Source organism: Stegostoma tigrinum, chromosome 20 (genome assembly GCF_030684315.1).
Source record: "Stegostoma tigrinum isolate sSteTig4 chromosome 20, sSteTig4.hap1, whole genome shotgun sequence".
Taxonomy (NCBI): Eukaryota; Metazoa; Chordata; class Chondrichthyes; order Orectolobiformes; family Stegostomatidae; genus Stegostoma; species Stegostoma tigrinum.
In genome coordinates, this window is record NC_081373.1 from 29,963,378 (window position 1) to 29,980,951 (window position 17,574).

At 37.4% G+C, this 17,574-nt stretch overlaps 1 protein-coding gene across 7 annotated transcripts in view; it reads right to left on the reverse strand.

Annotated features, from left to right (window-relative positions):
* The window catches only part of chst15 (carbohydrate (N-acetylgalactosamine 4-sulfate 6-O) sulfotransferase 15), an 85,502-nt gene that overhangs the window by 26,947 nt on the left and 40,981 nt on the right, over positions 1-17,574 (reverse strand). For all 7 annotated transcript variants that reach the window (XR_007249574.2, XM_048551375.2, XM_048551373.2 and 4 more), the window contains 4 exons: positions 14,765-15,485; positions 12,360-12,699; positions 2,357-2,500; positions 1,649-1,805 (listed from right to left, as the gene is read on the reverse strand). Coding sequence is in view for 6 of the 7 variants with exons in the window: in XM_048551375.2 (XP_048407332.1) it covers positions 1,649-1,805; positions 2,357-2,500; positions 12,360-12,699; positions 14,765-15,310 (1,187 nt within the window). In the remaining variant the exon portion in view is untranslated. The remainder of the gene's footprint in view (positions 1-1,648; positions 1,806-2,356; positions 2,501-12,359; positions 12,700-14,764; positions 15,486-17,574) is intronic.

The following is a 17,574-nucleotide window of genomic DNA, read 5'->3' on the forward strand; positions in this document are numbered from 1 at the left end:
CAGAAAAACCACACAAATATTTTAATCAATGGCTATTTTGGACAATAATGTAACATGAAAAAATATTTTGCAACCAGTAGTACAGATGATGTGCAAGGAACAATGTTCATATATTAAACAGGGGTCACAACATAAATATTGGATGCACAATTATAAATAGAACAATAATCTTCCTTTTAGAAATTAATTTAAATGGTACTTTTTTTTTAAAAAACATGGAAATCTCATCAGTACAGACATCTTAAAAACAAAATCAAATAATTGCATTTCTGGTCCATATAGTTTGAATGCAGATATTTGTATTTCTGATACTGTGTTTAATCTGGCTAATAATTTTGAACACTGCTGGTGCTACCTGGAAATTTGGGATACCTATGAGAAAGACACTGGACTTTCAGTAGAGTTACTCCTTTGTTACATCAATGGCATTGTTTCAAGAGAGGAGCATTATATCCTTTTGCCCCACTTACATTGGCCAGGTTGAACTGCCCTCAGACAGTGGCTCCAGTTTCCTCCAAAACCTGCAGTTCAATTGCACATCACAAAAAAATACATTAGGTTTTGGCTGCCACGTTGGCTGCAGCTGAAACACTAGCAGTGCCACAGCATTATTTCAGGGCCAAGCCACTGACTTGGATAAATCTCAGAGACAACTAGCTCAGATTTGCCAATTCCAGATATAGTGGTTACACACCGTCAGTTCAATGCCAAATTTCTACCACAGCTCTGGCCTTCATTCAATTCAAAATCTGTAAACAGGCTATTACATCTAAAGTACTTCAGCAATAATTGCCATAGCAATCCAAAATGTTTGGTCTTGTTAACTGTTCCAAATCACTGTCAATGATGCAATTCCTCCAGATGGCCCTGAGTTTTTCTAGGATAGAATTCCACGCATACCTCGCCCAAAAGTTAGAAAAAAACCTGAATATTGGAATAAAATTTATAGGGGAATTTAATAGCAGAACTCCATATGATCCTCAAGCAACATCCACAAACGTACCAAAATTCACTGGACTTCATTCAGATGCATCAACTCAGTCTGATTTTCCTTCTCTCCCTCAAAACATTGAGATTCACTACAAGGGTTCCAAAATTGCCACAATCAAGAGTCGTCACTTCGTAAAGAATCAGACTTTAGGGTTGCATGGGATTTCAGATTCAATGTCATGTACACATGCTCCATTTATCCACTAAAACTTTCAAATCCCAGCACTTGGGGTTTAAGTAACAACAGGTCAAAATATATTTATTCCAGAAACTTTTAGCCTACTCTTAATAAAGCATTTATTTTTGTACTGATTCAGTCATTTGAATTAAGCAATTTATTAGTTTAAGTGTGAAGTTAGTTCTTGAAAAGGTCAACTTCATCAAAAGTGAACTGAAACTTTTATGGCATGTCTATTACAGAAAATCTATTTCTGTCTACATTCATTTTTTCCTATTATTTACACCATATGCAGAGTCACAGCAATGTTGAATCACACATGAAAGCATCAGGGTAGCAGAAACATTAGACGACATGGAAATTCAGTGATCAGAATTTACAACAGTCATTAATGCACAGGTCTAGCTCTTTGCAAGACCTCAGGTTTCTTAACAATTTGACAATAAAACTCCAGGCAATGAACAAAGACTGGAAACTAACCTCTCGACGGGGTCCCTAAGCATAACAATGAGTTTAGCAGACGGCAGAACTGCATGAAGGAAGTCCAGAATTAAATATGGTGGTTCACCATCAGCAGTGCGATGATAAAAATTCTGCCAAGCATTATTATCCCACATTGTTGAAGCACTTGCTTCACCTAAAAAGAAATACAATATTTTTTTCCAATAAATAATGAAATTAAGTGGATGCAGATCAAATATACAATACACCATTAAATCTCAGTTCTGCCAAGATGGTAATGCAATGACAGATCTAACAATAAATTTGTTCCCTGCTCTCTTAGATTGGTGCAAGGTCAGAAAGACAAAGAGAAAGGAAACAAAACATACTTTTTAAAAAAATCACATTCAGACAAATGAAATTTTAACAGCTGTTTTTACTTAGAATAACTTTCATAGGGTAATCCAGTAAATGATCAGCTGCAAAAGAATTAACGCATTCCTGCTACAAACAAAGACTGAACTGTTCCGGTAAACTATCAGACCTTCCATCAGCAAATATAAAATTGAACTTGCCTCTGAAATGTGTGTTTTGGAAAACATTTTCATACAAACGTTGCTCATTATTTGTTATTGGCCATTCTATAACACTTATATAACACATGCTCAACCTGTGATTTAGAGTAACACCATTATTGAGAGCAGAAGTAAACATTTTAATAGAATGTGGGTGAATAAAGCAACTCACCAATGACCGTGTTGCTTTTAATTTCTTGTTCAGCAGAAGCATTGGCTATCTGACTCTGAATCTGATGAGCAGCCAGATCAAACAGATCCAGATAATCTTCAATAAGGTATCGGTCATGGAACCCATTCCAGGGTTGGATAATACCTGCAAACAATAACATGCTTGAGTACAGAAATTATAATACATCGCACAATTTTTAAGATGACCCTCTCATCAAATGGATCAGAGAACTAATTTAGCCTTGAATTTTGAGACTATAGACTTATAAAATAGTGTTGTGAATTGTAGTATAAATCCAACAGGCAGTGCTGCACTTTTTTAAATACGGAGTTGCTACTGTCCCACCTTCATGCATACATCAAGTAAAATGGTCTATCAAGAATTGCTTATGCTCATGTAGATTCTACATGATTTTGGTCAAGCAATGCACAAAATTAGAGAGTTCAGACCCTAATATAGGAAATTATGATATACATTTCAACAAAGCTAAGCAACTTATTGTCTAGTATCACAAAACATTAGTAAAATGTGCTGACTGATTGAAATTGGCTCACTAATGCAGGCCAATATAGCTATCTGTCCTCCCACAGGCCATGTGACTTCAATATTGTTATTTCTGTTCAACATTTGATATCTTGTTGAAATGAAAATCCCCACTTGATTATTCAGTTGTTTAAAAAAAATCACTGCACGATGTAAAAATAACAAATCATTAAATGAACCAATGAAACAGGTACTGGATCAGGACAATGCTCAGGTAATTCAACCTATGTCACCCTGCAAATTCTCTTCATGAATTTTGAGGGCTAGTGCCAGATCAACAATCATACTCACAGAATCATATCTACCATCCAACATCTGGATTCTATTGCTATCTCTGTCCTAAACTATATTCTACTAGGAGAGAGTACAAATTCATTCACGTGGATTTGGTTGGCATTTTTAATATTAATATCGATCTCCCATCAAATCTTATGACTTTAGATCAAGGCATATTCCATGCTACTGGAAGGCGATGGCCAAGTGGTATTATCGCTAAACTATTAATCCAGAGACCCATGTAATCTTCAGGGGACCTGGGTTCAAATCCCACCATGGCAGATGGTGGGATGTGAATTCAATAATAATCTGGAATTAAGAGTCTAATGGTATCCATGAAACTTGTCAATTGTCAGAAAAAACCCATCTGGTTCACTAATGTTCTTTAGGGAATGAAATCTGCCATCCTTACCTGGTCTGACCTACATGTGGCTCCAGATCCACAGCAATGTGGTGGACTCTTACAATTAAGGATGGGCAACAAATACTGGCCCAGCCAGTGATGCCCAAATCCCATGGATGAGTGAAAAAAAAGCACACCCATTGATCATTGATTAACTGCTCTTGCTAAATGCGCTTAAGAAGAAGCACCAGCAAGGCCATAAAAGTTCATCTGAATGTACGATTTCAATGTCTACCAACATATGTTGCTCAGTAGTAATACCGCTTTTTAAACTGGGCAAGTACTTAAAGAAATAGTTGTAAATTGGAGCTTCCAAGGGAAACCAACATAGGCCTGATCTCATGCTTACTAATTGACATATCTTAGACACTTTTGTGCATAATAACATCGATAGGAATGACCACTACACAGTACTTGAAAAGAGTCTTAGTTTCACAGCAGGCAAACTTCTATCATACTTTTACTGTGACAAACTAAGGACAAATTCAGTTGTCTATTCAGATATCTATGAGGCACCTTCGCTCTTTAACAGTATTATATACCAATCTGTAACTTCATGACATGTCACTACCAAGTTAAGGTCCAACCTTGGTGTAAATAAGAGGGCAGTAAATATTCCCGGAACAGTAACTGCTACATCTCAGAATAGGATACTACATACTGATGAAGCTCTAAAAATAGGGCTCTGGAAAGAGAAAAAGGAAAGGCCAGACAGGTAGAGCTAGTCATTCGCAGGTAAATCAATTAAAGTTCTGTAGTGGAACCACATCCAGTCAAGAATGGTGGTAGACAATTAGAGAAGAATTGGGGAAGAGGATATTCAAACAATTCATCATTCCAAATGTTAGATCCCTGCTCATTTCAGTATGAGATAATATTTGGAATATGCTTTTTTTTCCTATTTTTGAATCATTTCCAAACATCTTCCACTGAAGTACAAAGTAGACAATGCTACATTATCATAGATGCTAATAACAAAGTATTTCTATTCACAGAACAAGATGTAGTAATACAAAGTGTTTGTGAGTTCCATACAGGATAATTAAAGTGTCTTCTCTTAATTCTGATCATGGCAGTTGTTTGAATGAGTAAAAGCTCGAGCCAAAACTATTTCAGTGCAGCTGTGGCACTAACATCTGTACAATGTGAAATATTTCCCAAGGATGTCTTTCTCACAGAAAGCAGTACAAATCTAAACCAAATCAACTATTGCCCTGTGACCAGCAACCTGATGGATGGATCCATCATTTGATATCTCCTCACCAAAAATGTGCCCACTGATGCTCAGTTTGGTTTCTACATGCATCATTCAGGTCCAGATCTTGTCAGATACTTTAGCAAGAGCAATATTCCATGGGAGGTTGGGAGCAGCCACAGAAACAGCTTATCTGCATCTACTATTTCTGTCCCTTCAAAAATTTTAGGTTTCTTACAGATCACCTCTCATTCTTCAAAACCCCAGACATTAAAAGTTCAGTTTTCCCAATTTCTCTTTTTTGGACAGTTCCACCATCCTCAATAACATTTTTTGTACTCCGTCTATGGCAATAGTATCTTTCCTGAGATGACAAGATCAAAACTACACATGTTATGTCAGGTATAGTCTATTCCTGTACAAATGAAACAAAATTTCACTAATTCTGTACTCAAATCACCTAGTATCAATGGCTATCAATCTTTTAGCCTTGCTGATAGCTTGTTGCTCCTGTATATTAGCATTCAGTGGCTTATTAACAAGACGAGCTAGGTCCCCTTATAATTTACACTTTCCAACTCTTACCATGTAGGAAATATTCTGCACATCTGCTTCTTCTACCAAATAAGATAACCTCACATTTTTCCACATTGAATTTCATCTGCCATGATCATGCCCTTTTACCAAACCCGACTTAGTTTTCCTGTAGCCACTTCACATCTTCCTCACAAATCACACATTCCCAATTAGCTTTACATCATCCACAAATTTGGAAATATTACATTTGGTCCCTACGGTGAACAGCTAAAGTGTTGTTCCTCGTAGCAGCCACTGGACACACCCTGCCAATGCAAGAGTGACCATTTATTCCTTCTGTTTTCCAAAAGCTTTCCAGTCCATTGGCACTTCTTTATCAATTTTGTCAGCACAACTTCAAAAAGCTCCAACAAGTCTATCAAACACAATCTCTCATTCAAAAACTCTTACTGATTATCCTCAATCAGATTAGATTAACAGGCTTAAACTATCATGTGGAAGACAAGATTTACAACATATACCAATAAGTTCTGGGTAATAACCGTCCAACAATGAGAAACAGCTCAAACATATCCCCCTGACCTTCAATGGCACAGCCATCATAGAAACCCCATCACGCTGGATGGATTATTAGCATCGAAGTAAGTTTAACTAGAAATGATAACCGTGTAAGAACTGGGTGGATGACAGATATTCTGATTAAATTACTGAACTGCCTACATCAGAGCTTCTTGAACAATCACCAGATTCCAGACAGGATTATAATGAAATATTCACTAATCACTTGAGAGTTACTACAACAGCCTGAAACCATCCACTTGATCAGTATCACTGGACTCAGCAAATACCAACTTGCTTTCGTGTTCTGTGGCTAAACTAGACATTTACTAAAGTAACTTCAATAACGTTTCATTTTGTACTTGGATCTGAAAGAGTTAATGCTGAGGAGAGCTTTATGTACCATCCATTATAACGGTGTTTTGTGGGCAGAACAGCTTAAGATCTTGAACGAATGAAACCTAACCACTGGGCCTCCTCAAAGTCCCTGTAACAACGTCTGTCATATGACTGTGACCTGTAACTTGCTGACATGCAATAAAACATGCCTTGTTAACGACAATAGAATCTTCTATATACTCCAAGAAGTAGTTTTCCTCTACACACCAGACCAAGAATGCCCTGTAGTCCCGACACGTAAAGAGTATGGTGACAGCAACCTTTGTCATCAGCAGTAGCTCACACAGTGCAGCAATCTAGTGTGCCCATACAACAGTAATCTAGTGTATCACTGTACGATTCACTGTCAAGACAGAGAGCACCAGAAAGATAAGGGAAACATCATCATCTCCAAGGCCTCCTCCAAATCAACCACCATACTGACCCAGACTCTCATCACAAATTCTTCGTTATCCTTTGATTAAGATCCTGGAATCCCCTATGACTGTTCACAAAGATGCATCGATGTTGCAAGGCAGCCTTATCAGAATTTCCCACAGTCTGAAATCAAACATTAAATGTGCAATTTCAAGACCTTTGGAAAATGTGATGGCTTTCTTCACGTGTCAGACACAAAATAATCCAAAAAAACTCCTCCATTTTCAGGTTTTGCATTGAAGGCAGCATTCTTGAAAACAACAACTGTCTCCATTATGCTGATGGATTATACCTCGTTCCTACACTTCTTTCAGACACAGTGTTATCTTTTCAGCTGGAAGTAAACATGGAAAAAATGTGGAGTTGACTGTATGGAGAACTTGTCTCAGAGATAATAGGAACTGCAGATGCTGGAGAATCTGAGATAACAAAGTGTGGAGCTGGATGAATACAGCAGGCCAAGTAGCATCTTCGGAGCACAAAAGCTGGCGTTTCGGGCCTAGACCCTTCATCAGAAATGGGGGAGGGGAAGAGGGTTCTGAAATAAATGGGGGGTGAAGCAGATCGAAGATGGATAGAGGAGAAGATAGGTGGAGAAGAGACAGACAAGTCAAAGAGGTGGGGATGGAGCCAGTAAAGGGGAGTGTAGGTGGGGAGGGGGGGAGGAGATAGGTCAGTCCAGGGAGGACAGACAGGTCAAGGGGGCTGGATGAGGTGAGTAGGTTGGAAATGGGGGTGTGGCTTGAGGTGGGAGGAGGGGATAGGTGAGAGGAAGAACAGGTTAGGGAGGCGGGGATGAGCTGGGCTGGCTTTGGGATGCAGTGGGGGAAGGGGAGATTTTGAAGCTTGTGAAATCCACATTGATACCATTGGGCTGCAGGGTTCCCAAGTGGAATATGAGTTGTTGTTCCTGCAACCTTCGGGTGGCATCATTGTGGTACTGCAGGAGGCCCAGGATAGAGACGTCGTCTGAGGAATGGGAGGGGGAGTTGTCAAAAATAATAAAGCATTTGCAAATGTAAAATGTGCCATTGTATTCAATTTTTAAATGTTCAACAGGTGAATAAATAACCTGAAAAAAAATCAAAAACAGACTTAATTTTCTCTAATGTAATTTTACTCTGTCAGAATTACTCAAAGTGTGACATCAGTTGACAGTCTGCCATATCAAGTGTTATCATGAAGGTACCATTCTATCAAGGAAACCATCTTAAATACAGAGATGGAGCACACCAAGTGGGGCAAAAACACAGACAATTTTTGGTAACATAAGAAACTATCAAAAAGTTTAACAACAGCTGAAAAACACAGGATCCAAAAGCAATGCCAAATATAAATCTATGGCACATGTAAAGAAGCTCAAATACAATGTGCAGAATTTTTCTTTAAGTCTTTGGGGAAAAGTACAAAGATTGAAAAGAATATTAAATGTTTGAGAGAAAGTTTACTTTATGCAGCGAGATCCAAGGTATGACATTTGAGAGGAGGCAATGGCAAAGTGGTGTTATCGCTAGACAATTAATTGAGAGATCTGGGCAACATTGTGGAAAACTGTGTTCAAATCCCACTGTGGCAGATTTTTTAAAAAATGTGGAATTAAAAAGTTTAATGATGAAACCAATAGCAGTTCGTGGGGAAAGCCATCTGGTTCACTAATGTCCTTTAGGGAAAGAAGCTGTCATCCTTACCTGGACCGGCCTATATGTGACTCCAGAGTCAGAGCAATGTGGTTGACTCTTGACTGCTTTTGGGCAAATAGGGGTGGACAGTAAATGCTGGTCCAGCCAGTGACACCTACGTTCCGTGAATGAAGATAAAATCTCAAGAAAAATAGATTTTCTACTTTACTTAATGGGCTTTCTAACCAAGGCTTTCATTATTTTTCCATTTAAAAAGATATAACAATTTTATTGTCAATTGCTATATTTCTCATTTGAGAATTAGTCGTTCTTTTAAAGCTCTATAGTTGCAAGGTTTGAGTGAGTTTGAAAGTTGAATTTAAAAATAAAACAGTTGCCTACTTTCAAATTTTTTCAATTAAAAAGTAGAAAAAAAACTCAGGTTTAGGTTGTTAACAAATCAATCAGACCACAACTTCATAGAGGGTCTCTCTCTCTCTCTCTCTCTTCCCAACAGCTCATAAACATTTTACAACCTTCATTTGTTCTAATGTTATAAGCCTTTCAAATCCATCTTCTGGTCACAAAACCAATTCTCCATCACTGTACCTGCGGGCACTCTTCTCTACCTCCAGGTCTCAACTAAACATGTCATTACAAACAGGAGAAAAAAAGAGACTCTCAACGGCTGTGTGTTAGAATCACATAATGACACAGTACAGTAGGAGGCTATTGACCCATCATTCCTGTCCGGGACATTTTTGTTCATGGATTATTGCCTATTTTGACAGAAGTTCCCCACAACAGAAACTTGAAGCCAATACCATCAACAAAACACTTAATATGGTATGCAGCCAATTTATATGGTCAGCTCTCCATTTCCTTGGGATGATTGACATTTTGTAACCCCTGCAGTTTCATGTTTTGTTGGATTTTATAAACATTCCTTCAGCAAAATGAACTGCACAGAACATTCCTGTCATCTATGCAAATACAGGATTTTTTTTTTAAATTTCTCAAAATTAAAATGTATTTACAGACTCTCAGAGCCAGGATTTTAAACAAAACCTTCTGCCAAATTATTAGAATGCTTTTTTTGGAGCTTTAAAAGTAGTAATTGTGGGACTAGCAGAAAGGCCTCACCAGTTCTGGCAGATGACTAAATTATCTAAATTAGAAAGCATACTATACAACATACCACAACTTGTACACCCATATTCAAAAATAGAATCATGTCTAGTTTGAAATCTGTAACAAGGCAATAATGCAAAGGGTAACACAGTGTGGAGCTGGAGGAACATAGCAGGCCAGGCAGCATGAGAGGAGCAGGAAAGCTGACATTTTGGGTCAGGACCCTTCTTCAGAAATTTCTGCAGAAGGGTCCTGACCTAAAACGTCAGCTTTCCTGCTCCTCTGATGCTGCCTGGTCTGCTGTGTTCCTCCAGCTCCACACTGTGTTATCTCAGACTCCAGCATCGGCAGTTCTACCATCGCTCAATAATGCAAAGGGTCATGTTCATCTGTGCAAATGACTCATTAAGGATGTATGGATGTTTCAATTTGACATTAATTTTTTTCCTTTCCATCATTCTGCACCTCAAACCCACATTTTAAATCCAGACCCTGAATGGAAAAATCTGTGGTCAGTCCTCTTCCCACTCCGTTATGACGTTGATTTAACTATTGTTTGTGACAAGTCTTGACAAGAACCTCCTTCTGGACTGACCAATATTCAGTACCTCACTACAGTAGAGAGCCTGAGACAGAAACTAACCTGCTCTGGAGTCACGCACTGGTGCTTCAAGACTATTGTACTTCCTCATGTTCTTCAACATATGGAAGTTGTGGACTTTCAGATGGCCTTTTGAAGTAATAATTGCAACATTGCAAAAACCATTATGAAGTAAGCAAACAAATGGTACTCTATCTCCTGGCTAGTAGAAAGGTACAACAACTTTACGTTGAAATGAGAAACATAGGATATAGGATACATCGGGTATATCAGAGAGACAAGTCATTGAGCCCAATGTATATATTCCTTGAGTTTCATCTTATTCAAACTGTTGTATTTTAGCCTTTCCGAATATCTTTCCTTTTTTTTGCATGTCTATTTTCTTTTTTAGAGTAACTAAGCAATTTGTTTCAACTCCAGAAGTGAGTTCAACATTCTATGACCACTCTCTGCGTCAGGAAGTGTCCACTTATCTTCCTACTGAGTTTCTAATACTTTAGGAAATAATTTCCCCTTTCAGTACAATTGCAGATTCCAGTACAAATGGTGCCCATTTTAAAATGATTCTTCCCCATGAGTATCAACACACACTCATTTACATGTGCGAAATATGTGATCATCAGTGCACACTACAGCAGCATTTTAAAATATTAAAGTTTATTTTTACAATTCTCAGAAAAACAATTTGCTCAGAAAATCTTCTGCTGTATATTTATAAGTGATAACACAGTGAAGTTTGATTAAAACAGCATAATGCAGCTTTATTTAAAAAAAGGTTTTTTTAAAGTCATGGTTCAGTCATCAATCTGAGTAAGTGGATTTTAAATGACTGAAATTTGCTTTTAAAAAGGATCTATAGAATTATTTTCTAATTAGGATGAGGTATTAGATTCATAATGAATTAAAACATAAATCACATTTAAATGCTTATAGAATACATTGGTTAGGTGTCCAGGGCTTCAAAATATTCCAGCTTAATTTTCAATACATCTCTGAAGGGCCTGCAAATATTAGCAGGTACTCTAAATGGTGATGACCTTGGATGTGGCGTGGGAGTGGGGGGCAGTGGCGGGGGTTGGAAATGGAACAGACTGGTCTGGTCTGGTCTGGTCTGGTCTGGTCTTTAAACTAGGCCAAACGATTGCCAAATCTCAACTTGCATTCAATGCAAATTATGATCAAGATGCTGCAATATTTTTTGAACTGTGCTGGAGGAAATTAGCACATTTGATTAGAAATTATAGGCCCTTATATTTATCATTCCTAATTTTGATTTTTCATACTTGTTGAATTAATCTCTTCTCAGCTACCCTGTCCAATCCATTCAATTTAAGCCCCATGTCAAGTCACTTCCAATTCTCCTATTTATTTGGGGGAAAAAAAAGCCTTAGCCTGTTTAATTTTTTTACAGAAGCACCAATTGCTTAGATCTGTTGCCATCCTTGTAAATCATTTTTATACCGTTCCCAGTTCTTGTCTATCATTTTTATACTTGGTAGAGCGTAATCTGACCAGGGACTTGTCGAACAACTATTTTGCTATTAAGCCAAAATTAAACCAGAAAGCTTTGTTTTGTTGACCCAAGATGCTGTTTTTAATTTTTTTTCATCTGTATCCATGGATCCTTTTGCTCTTCCTCCTGTTGCAGTTTATTTTGCTTTCAAAGGTGGAAGTGGTATGTATGTTGGTCACCAACACACATCACTTAAATGGAACTTTAATATAAATAAATATTAAACTACAGTAGTATTTTAAATATTTTTAATGCTAAGGTAGAAAGATTCGTGATTATCAAGAGGATGAAAGCGTGTTCAGAATATGCAGGAACGTAGAGTTGAAGTTGAAATCAGAGCAGCCACGATATTTAAAATGGCAAAACAAGCTCAAGGAAGCAAGCAGCCTTGTTCCTCATTCATATGTAAGTAGCTGTCCAGTCTGGAACCTCCACATAACTGAAACTCTTGTACACTCTATTTAATAGCACTGCAGATAATCTGACTGTGCCCTTGGTATACTAGACTGTTAAAACACTACCAACTGAAATGTGACATATGTCCTTCAAACTGAAACAAACTCTAGTCTTTCATTAACCAGCTGCAGACAGCCCTGAACACAGCTTGCCTTGTGTTAAATACAGTATTTTTTTTAAGTAACAGTTTCCTTTCATTCACAAATCTGTGGAGTAATATTAGCCCTAGCAATTCCTCATATACTTGTAATCCAAATCGTGATGGCGACTTAAACAAGTAGATTCCCTTCCAGTAACCTTTGTTCTGGTTTCCCCGTTTGCACAGTAGAAGAAAGCAATGAAATATGCTACTTACCAAATCTTTTCCTTGTCCACCAGTGAGGTTCTTTGACTATGGAAAAACTCACTTCCGGATGCAATCTAAGTCTGTTATACAGATCTGTAGTCCCACACTTTGGCTGCCCTATAATATAGAAATAAGGAAGACAGCGGAGGCGGTAGTGTTCATCACCACGATGTTGCAAGTGTTTCCAAATTACCTTTTTCAAGTAATCAAATATAGTCTGAAAATGTTTTGTGTGTAAAAAATAAGCATTTTTCTTGTAAGGGTCCGTGGATGCAGTCCCTGTATATCTCGTATACCAACAATGGTTCTTCACACTTTGAAGAAAGTTTCTTGGAATGACAGAGAATATCTAAAATATAAAAATAACAAATGTGTGAAGGAAGTCAATACCTAGATTTCATTCTAAAATCATTTTGACACCATATTGTTGGCTATTTAATTATATTTGATTTACAGAACTGTTGATCGTGTGATTTCGAGAAATTGCACACAATGCCATTGTGAAACCTTGTAAAATGTTTGTAGGAAAAAAATCTTACATATTACCCAATATTCTGTCCAGTGTGATTGTTGCAACACCAAAACATCACATGCACCAGATTCCGGAAAGCACAAAGAAGCAGAACATCAGGTGTAAAAAACAAACTATGTACAAATCTTGACGGAAGTAAACAGAATGTAAATACTGGCTCTCTCTTGTACCATGCAATTTGAATAGTGACAGTGTTTGAGAATTCCTACAAATACACATGCCATCAAGAAACATGGCACAACATTCCCCAAAATGAAACTTATTTGGAATTCAATGTTTAACACTCCAACTGTGCAAAGCCTGAAGGGTATGTTGCTCTAATCACGCTGGGCTATTTTAATGTTGTGCAACAGATTAATAAAAAAAAAAGCTGATGGCAAACCACCAGTCCATTTTACATCTCTCTGGATTTTTATTTCCTCAAAGTCAAAAATGAAAACGCATTTGTTGACTGTGCTGGTTCAGTGCCCATGATTTGTGTCAACATCTTTTTTTAAAATAACTGTAATGGGATCAGATGTTAAGTTTTGTATAAAGCTCGTATCTCCCAATTTTGAAATATACTGTGTGCACACTGTTTGCTATGTGACAGAAAAATGGATCATAACCAATTTCTATTCCAGTGTCCCTTTCAAATATCAACGTTTTACCAACAATACTGAACATGTGTCGCTACAAATTTCTGTTCAAAATGTAGTAAGCTAATTTATTTTGGTTTTGGTTTCCGTTTAGCATTACAAATCTCAAAGGACTGATCGAAGAGGAGGGAATACATTCAGTATCCTGTCAGTGATCCTACACAAATAATACCATACAAAAAAAATATAGCTGGTCACTTGTTTCAAATGGGTAGTAGATGGGTGATCAGCATGGTGGGGAACAGTTGGGTGCCATCAGGTTCAAGAGGTTGAAATGGCCTGCTCCTGTTTCTATATTGCTATAATATTCTGGATTGAATAGTTCAGATATTATGATCAATGGATGTTCTTAAACTGTTATGATAAATACACATACAATTTGATTTTGATTAAACAGATGAATTTGGAACCATAAAATGGTAGGTTGTGCAAAATACGTGAGCAGCAGTCAAAAGGAAATGGAAGTGTGCAAAGCCTTTCCTGTTTCACAAAACCAGATATAAATGCATGAAATAAGGCTTTCTCTGCCCTATAATCCTACTACTTTCATATATTCTATATCATGCAGCACTGAACCATTAGCACAACTGACTATTTTAATACTCAAAGTCCAATATTACTAATAATCAAGATGTGGAGGTGCCAGTATTAGTCTGAGGTGGACAAGGTCAGAAATCACACAACACCAGGTTATAGTCCAACGGGTTTATGTGAAAACACAAGCTTTTCACCTGACAAAGCACTATAGCACTTCACCTGACAAAGGGGCTACACTCCAAAAGCTTGTGTTTTCACATAAACCTGTTGGACTATTACCTGGTGTCGTGCAATTTCTGATCTAATAATCAAACTTAATCCTCAATACTGTTTAGTAATTTTTAAAACAAATATCAGTATTTAAGAGTGATTAGTTGCCATAACAGTTAAAGGTGCTTTTCAATACCTGAAATGAATGCTGCTTAGTACTAACTATATTCTATTAAAGTCATTCTAACTATTAGCTACATGCAGCAGCTTGTAAAGTTGGTATGTATGGTATTAGTCTAGAAGTCTAGACTATAGCACTGAGACCAAGAATGATGCCAAATAGCACGATTCAATCACTAATGAATATACAAAGTGGAAAATTGTACTACACTATGTACTTTTGACTTAGTAACCTATTTGAAAGTTGCAAAAACTTTAACATTGTTTGCTGAAGACATTACAACAAACATATCATAGAAAAATTCATTTCAACTTACATGTGCCTCTTGTTTTACAAGGTCCTCCCTCTCTGGCAGTCTCCTTGGCATGAGCTGAAGTTTAGAATCAGTGCTGTGTTCGTGTGTTGCATGATTGATTCTTTCTAACCAATTAAATGGTAAGGAAAGCCTCTCAGCATCACTTTCAACTTCTGTAAGATCCAATTCTGGAGATTCTTCATTATTTGTGGTTGTACTGTACTGGAATGGGGATGGAGTCAACAATAATTTCTGTTGGTCTCTAGTTAAAATATAAGATACCATAACTAGGCACAATATTATTACTCCCATAAACAGGGTCCCATGTTTGGCTTTCCAAGCAAAGATATGTCTACTCCATCCAAACCTGCGCTCTCCTTTGACCTCCAGTGTTGCAAGTAAATTCATTGGCTGCTGCTCACCTTCATTAAATAGTCGAGGCGGCTTTTCAAAGTCCTTACTGAAAGTAAAGGTAGCAAATTTATTTTCTGTGTGATCAGTCACTGAACGCATTTTATTGTCATGTATCTTGTTGTAGTGATGCAAACGTATACAGCAATTGGGCATTAAATAACTACATCTTCAATGATGTCCTGGACTAATTTCTTTTGACGCTCTTACAACATTGGAAAAAATAGTCAACCTCAGTTAAGGAGTGGCTCAGCACAATCTTGCTCTTAAGCTGTGAAGACACGCTTCTGATGCCAGTTAGTGGAGATAATTAGTCTGCCTTTAAACATACCTACAGAAAGAAAAGAAACATGAAATTAATACAAGTGGTGTGACATTTTTACATAATTAACCTTCAGTTATTAAAAATACTGAAAAGTACATCACATAGATCAATCTGTTAACATTACAGCAATCATTATATTCTCAGGACAGGAATGCTTTACCATATTGAATATAATGTATTCTTCTACTGAAAAGAATATGCTTGATTCCAAAGCATGTAAACAAGGCATTTTGATTTTGCGCTAAACTTTTGTTTTGGGTTGTAGAAGAATTTTTCAACTTCCCAAATAGCTGCTTCTTTCTTTCAAAAGATATGAATTAAATATTATGAGTTTACATTCAAGCTAATCCACTAAAAGAAAGTTGCCTAAAACAAATTTCCGTACAATTGTGACACAGAAGAATGATACTGCTTCATTTTTTAAAAAAAAGTCTAATTGCCAAGATCAATTGAGCAGCAATGACAATTTTTTTTCTGAGAAATTATTAATTTGAGGAACTTTGCCATCCATTGCAAATTACTGCCTTTGTGGCTTCAACTTGTTCAGAGGGATTTACCCTTTACCTGTACTCCTATCACCATTAAAAGTAGCCTGTACTGTTCACAGCAAATCAGCGGAAGACAACATTTCTCTACACCAAAAACAAAGCTTTATCCTGTTTACACAACATAATTCTGTGCTCCATTGAAAATCCAAAATCCCATTGAAAGTAAAAGCTTAAGAACCTATTCAAGTCAATTAAGAAACAGCAGACTTCACAGAATGGTGTTTCCTGGTGCTGGACAACTAGTACATTCTAAACTTATTGATTTATTACTGTAAATAATGTTATCCCATGTGTGACATAGAAACTTGCAATGTTATGTAACACCTGAAGTATAACAGAAAAATAGAACATATGAAATTAAAACAGAAAATGCTAGAAATACTCAACAAGACTCGCATCATATGTGAAGAGAGAACATTAGAACATGAGAGAAAATAGGAACTGTAGATGCTGGAGAATCCGAGATAACAAGGTATAGATCTGGCTGAACTCAGCAGGCCATGCAGCATCATAGGAGCAAGAAAGCTGACGTTTCAGGCTAGACCCTTCATCAGAAAAAGGGTCTAGGCCTGAAATGTCAGCCTTCCTGCTCCTATTAGAACATGAGAACCAGGAGTTGGAGTAGGCAATTCATCCCCTTGAGCCTGCTCTGCCACTTGATGCAATCACGGCTGATCTCATCTCAGCCTTAACTCTTCATTTTCTGCTCACTCTCCATAACCCCTTAACTCGTTACAAATTAAAAATTTGTCTATCTCCTCTTCAAAATTTACTCAGTTCCCCAGACTCTGGGGTAGAGAATTCCACAGGTACATGACCCTTTGAGAGAGGGAATTCTTCCTTATTTCTCAAGGGCAGCTAGGGACGAGCAGCAACAGCCATGTCCATGAGTCAATAATAATAAAGAAAAGAACACCTAATCTCCTGTCTCATTGTTCTCAGCAATAAGACCACAAGAAATAGGAACAGTCGTAAGCTATTTGAACACTTAAGCCTGCTTTGATTCAATAGAATTATGGCTGTTCCTAGACTCGTGTCCACTTTCTTGCCCTTTCCCATTACTCTCAATTCCGCGACTGATCAAGAACCTATCTTAACCTTAATTATATACAAGGACTCTGCCCCCACAGCTCTCTGTGGCAAGGAATTCTTAAGACTCTCAACCCTTAAAGAAGAAATTCCTCCTTATCACTGTCTTAATTTGGGACCCCTTTATTCTGAGGCTATGCCCTTTGTTCCGAGAAACTTCGTCTCAGCATCTACCCTGTAAATCTCCTTAAGAATCATTTATGTTTCCATGAGGTGATTAGAGTCACTACTTGTTTACCCTTTATCCATAGGGCAATCACTCCACACCTGGAATCATCCTTGTGAATCTGCTTGGAAATGCCTTCAATGAAATAAGATCTTTCTTTATATAAGTGGACCAAAGCTGCTCATTGTAGTCCAGGTGTGGTCACATCGCATCTTGTACAGTTACAGTAAGACTTCCCTACTCTTCTACTCCAACCCCCTTGAAACAAGGGTCAACATTCCACTAGTCTTCC